Raw genomic sequence first — 9,463 nt, 5'->3', positions numbered from 1 at the left:
GGCAGCAGGGAGACACGCTGAAGCCTCACCTTGCCTCCCTCACCCGTGTGGCCAGAAGGAAGGATGCTATACGGGCTGGAGCAGAGCCGTCCCTGGGCAGGACGTCCCTTCCCACCCCCCTGCTCTCCTCGTGGGACTGGTCAGGACCTCAGAGCCCCAAGCACACCCCTCTCAACCCCGGGGCCCCGGGCAGTGCTCGAAGGGAGGCGGAGGGAGGCGGAGGAGGTGCGGGTGGTGCTGAAGGGACAGCTCCGGGGCTGGCGGGCGGGGCAGGGCCGGGGCAGGGCCGGGGACACGGGCAGGGACACGGGCAGGGACACGGGCAGGGACACGGGCAGGGGGAGCGACCGCACACGGACAGAGAGGATCGGAGAACAGGACTGGGCAGGGAGAGAGAGGGAGGGAGAGGGAGAAGAGAGGACGAGAGCTGAAAAGCACAGGGACAGGGAGAGAGGCAGGGCAGGAGACGGAGAGGGACAGACACAGGGCAAGGACAGAGACAGGGACGAGGCCGAACCGGGCGGGACAGGGAAAAGGCAGGAGGGGAGAGGGAGAGGGAGGGCAGACGCCGGGCTCTGCTCCGGCTCGGCTGCCGTGGGGGTCTCGGCATGGCCGGGGCGGCCGCCGGGCCGGGCGGTAGCGGCGGCTCCGGCGGCGCCAGACAGGCCGGTACCGGGCGGCACCCGCCGCGCCCGGGGAGAAGGGGGCTGCAAGGTGGCGGCGTGCGGCCCCCAGCGCCGCGGGGCCGGGGCGGGCCCGACCCCCCCGGGCCGCCGGGGCTCTGCAGCCACCGCGGCGCTGGGGAGCCCCTGGGGCTGCCGGCGAGGGGGTGCTCGGGGTGCCGGGGCACCCACACCGCCACCCAGCTCGCTCCCCGCTGCGTTCGGTCCCCCGGGCTTTCCTGTCCCCGGGGCCGGGGAGGCCGGGGCCGGGGGTGCCCGCCCGGCGGGCGGGGATGCGCCGTGCCCGGCCGGAGCCGCGGCTGCGGCTGCGGCTGCGGGGCCGCCCCGGCTCGGTAGCCCAGCGCCGCAGGTTGCATCCGGACAGCACTTGACCAGCTGTTTTGTGCATTTTCTAATTTCGTGCGGAGCAGGGCAGCGGTCATAGAGGTAATCTGTAGATCCGTGGCTTTAAAGGATAAATTAGAGCATTGGATTTGATCCGTATTGCAGTGGATTAGAGCAACCTCTCCCCCCTCCCCTTCTCCTCCCCCCCCCCCCTTCAGTTCGCTCCCCCCTCCTCCAGCACCACCTTTTTTCCTCTCATGCAATACCAAAACTGACCCTGCCTGGCAGAGGGACTCTGCTAGGCGAGCGGAGCGGTGCCCACACCGCCGGCACACCGCGGGAGCCGGCTCTCCCCTCCAGCCTCCGCAGCCCCTCCGGGGCATCGCTGCTGCAAGTTCCCCGGAGGCAGGCGCCGGGGCCGGGGTGCCTCCTCCGGGCGCCGGGGAGCGGTCGCTGCCCACGGGCTGCCCCTTTGCCCCGGCCCGGCCGGGGCCGTGGGGCGGCGGCGAGGGAGAGCGGCCCCCGGGGGCATTTCCCGGAGCAGCGGGGCCGGCACCCGGCAGGAAATGGAAGGATGAAGTGTGCAGCCGGAGCGGGGATGTTCCTTCTCTCCTTGCTTTCCCCTGCAGGAACGTAATCCGCAATGCTAGTTCTCAGGTTGCTCAATGTTGTCGCTCCAGCCTACTTCTTGTGCATCTCCCTAGTGACCTTCGTCCTTCAGATCTTTCTCTTCATCCCCAGCATGTTCAGAGACCCTTCCACCACCCCACTTTTCTCTCCTGCTCTGCTGCATGGGGCCCTCTTCCTCTTCCTCTCAGCTAATGCCCTGGGCAACTACGTCCTTGTGATCCAGAGCTCCCCCGAGGACTTGGGCAAGGGCTTAAACTTGGGCGAAGGAGCCGAACTGGTGGCGGACTGGCTGGATGGAAGCAGGTCCCCTGGCTCAGCCTTGCCCAGCACTCACTTCTGTAGACTGTGTGCCAGAGTCACCCAGAGGCATGACCACCACTGTTTCTTCACAGGGAACTGCATCGGGAGCAGGAACATGCGAAACTTCATCATGTTCTGCCTCTACACCTCCCTGGCTTGCCTCGACTCCCTGGTGGCAGGCATGGCTTACATTTCTGCTGCACTCTCCATGTCCTTTGCAAGCCCGCTGGCCTTTCTCACTCTTCTGCCTCACTCCATCAGCCAGTTCTTCTCAGGTAAGGACTCCTTCCTTGGAGATGAGGAGCGTCTTCCTCCTCCAGGGCTCCTGGGGTGGGGGGGACGTGACCTTCCTTGGATAGCTGTGTGTGGGGCGCGGTGGTGGGGAAATGGGCAAGAGGGAAAATTGGCTGTGTTCAACAAAGCCCTCTTTAGAGGCTAGAGACAGCCCTTGCAAAGGACTTTGCTTCACCTGAAATAGAGGCTGGGACCCACTCAGGTTACAGCCACAGCCCTATTCCTAATGCAATGGGCTCTGGAAAACACCCCGTAACCAGCTTGCTGGTGATAGGATCGGGCTATCTGTTGTGCAGGGAGTGTGTTGCAATTAGATGGAGGAGAGGGATTTCGCTCATTGTACTGCAGGTGAGGAGGATCCTTTGCCTGTCCTACAGGCAGAGGTGGGGGGTCTGTAGCTTTTTGTATCCTACAAATCTGTGGGTTCCCCATATCCCAGCAGAGATATTCTCATTCTCTTCATCCAGGTCCACTCACCCCCTCCACTGTCACCCACCTCCTGCCTCCCGGCAGCACAAACTTAGGGAGATCTTGCCATCCTTCCAGCACAGGAGAACTGGGGTTCAGGCAACAGCAACCAAGAGAGGAGTTAATGTGACATGATTAGCCGCCTCTCTTGTGACCCTAGTCTGGGACACAAGTCCACAGAGAACCAGGGGAAATTCTCTGTGCCCACTCTTTGCAAGAGCTCCACACCAAAAGCAAATATCTCTTTCTCCTTGTCACCATCCCTTACCCTTCCTTCTGCTTCTCCCCCTTTCCCCTCTCTCCCTGCCTTTCCATAAATCTCCACAACCCTTCCCCTTCCCCCTCCTGATTATGCTTCCATAACTCTTGCTCTGCTCTTCCAGCCTTGCCTCTTCACCTTTCAACATGCCCTCAAACTCTCCAACCTCAACCCTTTCTCTGCCCAAACCCAAGAGGTAGATACAACCTGGTCTCAGAGAAGGGACTATGCAGACAGCCTAGACTGTTACTCTGCCCTGACTGCAGAAAAATGCCATTTCCCCCCCATGCAGCTCATGCCTTGCACACTTAGATCAGCTTTCCTTAGACTACAATAGGTATCCCATATATTTTAGCTTTGCAGATTCAGCTGAGCTTAGTAAGAAGAGCCCGGAGTCTGTTTTGGCTCATGCACCATCACCAGAAGTGTTGATTATGATCTGAACTTGGAGTCTCTGCTGCTGGGGATACAGGAGCCAGAGAGGCCCCAGCTTGCTTTTCAGATTCCAGGCTGGGTTTGCAGGGTTGCCATCTGAAAACAAACAAATATCTCTCTACTTGGCAAATTAGCAGATTTGTCATGGTAATCACTGAGAGACAATAAACATGAAATCCTTCCATGACATTTTTATGGAGTCATTTTTCCAAGCAGAGGAATTTTTGTAAATGATGTTGCACGAGCTTCACTAGCATTAAAAACACTGGGAATGATCTTCTCCTGTGCCTAAGCTCTGCTCAGCACAGCAGCCTGGGAGGGGGAGCAGGGATGTGGGAGGAGATTATCAAGGAATTAGTTCTCTCTCTCTGACTCTGAGGGCTCATCTGCACTGAGCTGGGCCCTGGCATATGTTTGAAGAACCACTGAAGTGCCCCAGCTCTGGTGTCAGCAACTGCAGTGCCAAAGACAGCATGTGGGCAATGTTTGAGTGGGACACGACAGGGCTGGATGCAGGGCTGGGAGCTGGGACCCAGAACACCCTGAGAGGCAGCAGCTCCCAGCAGCTCCCACCGCACCTCTAGCTCGGCCAGGGTCAGAACTGCTGCCTCACCCAGCAATATATGGGTGCGTGGTGTCTTGCTTGCTTGGGAGGAAGGGCCTACTGCATTTCTACCAGCACATTTAACCTCCAGTTCAGGAAAGAAAAACACAGCCTGGAATAGTTACCTGCAAGGGTTGTCCACCCAATATTTTTCAGCTAACATAACTATTACTTAAGGGTTGTTGTAGGAGCCAAGCAGAGCATTGCTATGGCAGGGAAAAAACTTTACCTTTCTTCTTCTCCAGCATGCCCTGTGCACTGGAGGAGGAGTAAAGGAGGATGAAGGGTGAATCTGATGGTCTTATGTCAACTGAGTGTTTTCTGCTTTCATGCTGGGAAAATTTTCAGTTGGCTCGTTCTGCCCAGACTGTGCTCGGGCATGGATTTCAGGATCTGACCCAGAGTCTATAATTTCAGCCTGTGATTCATCTTTTCTGGCATAGATAATGTATGGCAATAAGCTTGAGATCACACTGGGTCAGTTAGAGCAAAAGTGAATCTGAGACTAAAGTGGACTGTGGTGATGAGGGACAAATGGAGAGTACTTTTGTAAACACAGGTCAGATTGGATCCACAAAAGAAATTATAGAAAATGCTTTATGTAGGTAACCTGAAGAAAAGGTTAAAAAAATCATGTATCTGGAAAGCACGGCTCAGAGATGCTTAATATTTGCAAGGGGAAACAAGGGTAATTACTTTCTTGATGGTGAATTTCAGCAGCTCATAGAAATAAAGCTTACAGCCGCCTTGCAAAGGCTCTAAAGAAAATAGCTGTCTTTCTCCATATCCCATCTGAATATCAGCTGTAGGAAAGCACAAAAGTCTGTCACACTCTGGTCCAGCAAAAGAGGGGCAGAGAAGCCCATATTTGGCTCTGGGCTTCCTACCTGATAGATTAAGTTATTCCGACAGAATTCGTATGAGGATTTGTCATCATCCTAAGGGGCTTGTTGTTCCCTTGCTGTATTGCATATGAAGCCCACCGAGCTAAATGGGATCTAATGAGAAGGGAAAGATGACATTGCATTTAGGAAGAAAACTGAATGACTCCCGTGCATTTTTCAAGTGAGGACAGCCTCTGAAAGCTCGAGGCTGTAGACAGTGTCCTTACAAATCATCCTCAGAGGGGCCTGCTGGCTGAAGCCAAAGCTTGATGTGATCATCACAGGTCAGCCCCAATCTCTCACATACAGCACTGCCAGGTGGAGAAGCCGGGATTCACAGATTGCAAAACCAGATGACACCATCTAATCCGGGCTTCTGTATAACAGAAGCAAGAGACACTTATCCGCCACCCTTGTATTGAACTTAAAACCCGAAGCAGCCACGTTTAGGCAGCACACCTCTACTGTCCATGCAATCCCTGCTCCGTCAGGATTGCTCTTGCAGGGCCTTAGAGTGACCAGAGCCTTCACCTGCCCGAGTCTGTCTGCCTCATGGTCTTCCAGAGGGACAGGGGCATGTGAGAGCTTTTTCATTTTTAAAACTCGTAGGAACCAGTGAGAGGATATCAGCTATTTATACCGGTACTGACACACATTTAATTTCCTTTGTGTGCCTGTGTGTAAATATGGGTGTTTAATAATATATTGATATACAAAAAATATGTGTGTACACACTCATATGCACACACAGAGAGTATTATTTTAATGGGTTTAGATCTGCCTACGCATACTGAAAGGTCACTCAGTGATACCTATTACACTAATATTTTCCAGAAGGAGTTCTAAAATCATTGTAGAGGAAAGGGCCCACATAATATTTTTATTTAAATACATTCAGCATAAAAATATACTACAAAAACTGTTGAATTAGGAGCTTCAGACCTACAAAGTATTTTGAGTATTCTAGCAGCAGCTTTAGAAAAGGAATTTGGATTGCATTTTGGAAAGTTTTCTGTTTCTGCTTTTTGCATTCATATGAGAACTGCCTTTGCCTGATGGTAGGAAAGTCATTACTGATTTATTTTTCTTTTTTAACATATTTTCATAGAGATATATATACTGATGAGCGAGAGAGAGATAGAGGGAGGGAGAGAGAAAGATCCCAAATCTTTCTGCCTTGTATTAATGTACACAGTAAGGCTTCTGGAAGCATCTACATGCTGTAGGACCCACATCTCTTTTCAAAAGGAACCTAGAAATCTTAGATTCACTGTGATGAGCAGGTAGATCCTTAAATAAATTAACCATTCTTCAAAATAGTGCTGAAGTCTTACAGACATATTTCACTTTTGGCTGAATTTGCCCCTGTAATCTAGATCCTCACATTAACAGCAAAGGGAGAAGTGTATCGAGACCATTGTCATTTTAGTATTTCCCCAGCGGGGTCCGTTGCATCAGGCGCTACAAAGGAAACAATTTCATATAGTTAGAGCAACCAGTCTGTCTTGCTCCTAACTCCCCACCTGTGGCCAGAGAATATAGGCAGCTCATCCTTTTTTGGGGCTGGGTGTTACACTGGCATGTGAGGTGTGTCTAAACTCTTTCTTTTATTGTCCTCCCTCCCCCCCACTCTTGGTCTGCAGGAGCTCTCCTTAGCTCTGAGATGTTTGTCATCCTCATGCTCTACCTCTGGCTTGGGATCGGACTGGCCTGCGCTGGCTTCTGCTGCCACCAGATGCTGCTGATCCTGCGTGGGCAGACGCGGTACCAGGTGCGGAAAGGGATGGTGGTAAGAGCCCGGCCCTGGAGGGAGAACCTGCAAGAGGTCTTTGGCAAGAGGTGGCTGCTAGGACTTCTCATCCCTGTGCTGAACGTGGGAGGTGACTACCGTAGGCAGAAAGAGAAATAAAATCCCCGTGTGTGTGTGCATCCCATGCACACAACACCTCCCCTGTTCTCTCCCACTGTCTCCTGGATCGCTAAAGAAAGAGCTGGGCTACTCTATCTCTCGGGATTGCAGCCTCTGTGGGAGGAAAGGACTGGCTATCAAACAGAATAAATTTAGCATATTAACAAGGAGATCACAAACCACGTAGATGAAGAGATACTGCAGCTTAGTAGTCACATCACTGCACCTGCGTACGTGGCAACAGTCTTTGAACTAGCAGAAAAATTAGTCAGACCCTCCTGTGGCTTCTTGCCTGACTCCTCCAGCCCCCAGCCCCATGAGTTACCCTACGTAGTCCCTAATGAACCACAGCAGGAGCTTTCAGAGAGCCTGGGCTGTTGTGGTAGACTGCAAACATGGTGTCTGTTCGTTGGGAGGGTTTTCCAGGGTGCCTTTTTGGCTCTTACATACTTGAGGTAACTTCACAGTACTGAGAAGCCTTTAATGACAGAACTGCAATGCAATCAGGCTGCCCTAGGAGCAGGCTATGTACATGGCTAACGCAGCAGGTAAACCTTCTCTCCACAGGCTAGAAAACCAGGAAGAAAACAAAGAGAAATTCAGAATTTCTCTTTTCTGTTCTTGATCTGCTCCCTATGCAATGATATGTCAGGACTGTAGCTCTGCTACTTATTTTTAGCAGTCCTTTGCCCAGTGACACAGTCCAGGCAAAGCTGCCCTTCTGACAGGGAGCAGTGAGCAGATAAATCATCATCAGATGGAGGCACAAGGAGAGGAAACCACAGAGGTGAAGGAAAAGGCTATGTTTGAGAAGCTGTGTGATGAGGCAGGCTATGTGTGCCTGTGAGAGAGAGAGGGAAGCGTGGACACACAGCGAGCTGTCAGGAGGGTGCCAAGAGCCCCACTGACGTGTCTGAGCCCTGATGCATCACCCTCTTGCAGAGGGCACCTGCACCATTAGTGCTGTGAAGAGTTCAAAATCCCAGAAGGCAGGAAGGTTTTCCAGCCAGTCAGGATGCTTCACTTTGCACTAAAACAAACAAAAAAATGTTTACCTCGGACACCCCTGCCACATCGTATTTATAGGCTCTCCAGGGCAACTCCCTCTCGCATTGCTGCAGAGGGGTAAATTCATCCATGTTATAACTCCATTAAGGAGGTTAATGGAATTACTACAGGGATTAATCAGCCTAATGTGTCAGTGGTTTTCTAGCTGCAGCAACAGCCCATGAGATCAGTGCTGAGATCCTATGCTAATAGGTGCCTTAAGAAAGGATACCATGACATCTCTACCAGGATCATAGTGCTGGATCCCCCAGCAGCTGCAACAAGAAGCCTCCATTTTGGCAAACTGCATCGGCTTATGCGGGCTGGATAGGAATCGATTGCTTCTCTTTAATAGGCTGGGGAGTATGCTGACAAGCCGTGAAAAATGTCATTTCTTCCTCAGAAATGCTCTCCGTGCATCCCAGGTAGGGGAATGTACCTGCTTTCATCCTTGCGTTTCTCATGAGCCAGAACAGAGGCACTCATTCCTACAGGCTTTGTAACCGTCCTTCACCGCTTCACACTTGTATCCACATTTGGATCAATAACAAACAAAGTCTATTGTGAATAGCAGAGTAACCATGAAAATATACTGGAAAAACCCTTAGCTGGATAATTAAAACATGTAGGGTATATGTCCTTCCACACTGTGTGTGTTCGCATGAACGCACCGCTATTTCCGTGTGTAATATGCTGTATTTTCACTAACAGTGAACAATAAAAAGTGTTCTGATTTTTTACATGAGCTGTATTGTGCTTTTTGACAGTTCATTAGCTGTCTCTGTACATTTGTTACAGCATACATACAGACACGTTGAAGGAAAAATTTAGGATTTGTTTATTGGCTTTGCCAATAATTCATCATATGATTTTGGACAAGTCCTTTCACCCTTCCTACTTCAATGTAATGACCAATCTAAAAATGCATCTAATAACCAACTTGCAGACCCATTCTAATTTTTATTTATAAATTACATGATCAACCTCAAGTGAAAGCTGCAGGAAAATTAAGCTATTATCATCACCCACAAACAGCATCTCGACGTAAATTATTCCTTACTGGTACAATGGCATCAAGGTGAGCAGACAGTCACCTTGTTGCTTGAACCAGAGCCAGCGCCTCATGCCATATACCTCGCCTTGGAAGGATTCCCAGGATTATTCTTATTCCACAGACTGGTTGATCCAGCTTCTTTTTTGTATATTTCTAAAGGCAACAGGCTCCCAACGTTTCAGCCAGCAGCTTCCTCACATCAGCAGAAATTATGGTTTGACACCCTCGCCCTCTGCTTTTGGCGTTTGATTGACACTGCAGTCTCGGGCGGCTGGTGGCACTCAGCGCCTGCTGCCATGTTGCCTCAGGTTGTAAGCTCTTCGGGGCTGCACGCTGAGAAGGGCAGAACTAACTCAGAGTTTCGGTGGGCCATTCTGCAAGGACAGCCCCCACGCAGCACAACAGGATTAGCTGTCCATGAAGCCTGTTGTCTCTTCACACCAGGGTTGGACCACGCCTGGCCCCTGTGCCACGGTCACAGTTGTCTTGCCCTCACCACGAAGTCTCAGCCCTTGCTGAAGCACAGAAAGATTCCAGTTTGAGTAACTGCAGCACAGTTCCCCACAACTATT

At 51.6% G+C, this 9,463-nt stretch overlaps 1 protein-coding gene across 1 annotated transcript; it reads left to right on the top strand.

The window, feature by feature from the left end:
• The first annotated feature begins 1,257 nt into the window (after positions 1–1,257).
• ZDHHC22 (zDHHC palmitoyltransferase 22) lies at positions 1,258–8,577 on the top strand. Its single transcript, XM_009474491.2, has 2 exons — positions 1,258–2,212; positions 6,525–8,577. Exons 1-2 carry the CDS (start codon positions 1,651–1,653, stop codon positions 6,788–6,790), a joined length of 828 nt encoding a protein of 275 aa, XP_009472766.1. The 5' UTR covers positions 1,258–1,650; the 3' UTR covers positions 6,791–8,577.
• The last annotated feature ends 886 nt before the right edge of the window (positions 8,578–9,463 follow it).

The sequence above is a fragment of the Nipponia nippon genome, unplaced genomic scaffold (assembly GCF_047370975.1).
Source record: "Nipponia nippon isolate SJK-2023a ecotype South Korea unplaced genomic scaffold, ASM4737097v1 scaffold_11, whole genome shotgun sequence".
In the NCBI taxonomy this organism is placed as follows: domain Eukaryota; kingdom Metazoa; phylum Chordata; class Aves; order Pelecaniformes; family Threskiornithidae; genus Nipponia; species Nipponia nippon.
This window is presented reverse-complemented; position numbering and strand designations above follow the sequence as displayed.

What these genes read in the sequence shown, in the direction of transcription:
- ZDHHC22 (XM_009474491.2), top strand. Translation starts at nt 1,651, where the DNA reads ATGCTAGTTCTCAGGTTGCTCAATGTTGTCGCTCCAGCCTACTTCTTG. An exon ending in CATCAGCCAGTTCTTCTCAG is followed by an intron (nt 2,213 to 6,524) that starts GTAAGGACTCCT and finishes CTTGGTCTGCAG; the next exon opens with GAGCTCTCCTTAGCTCTGAG.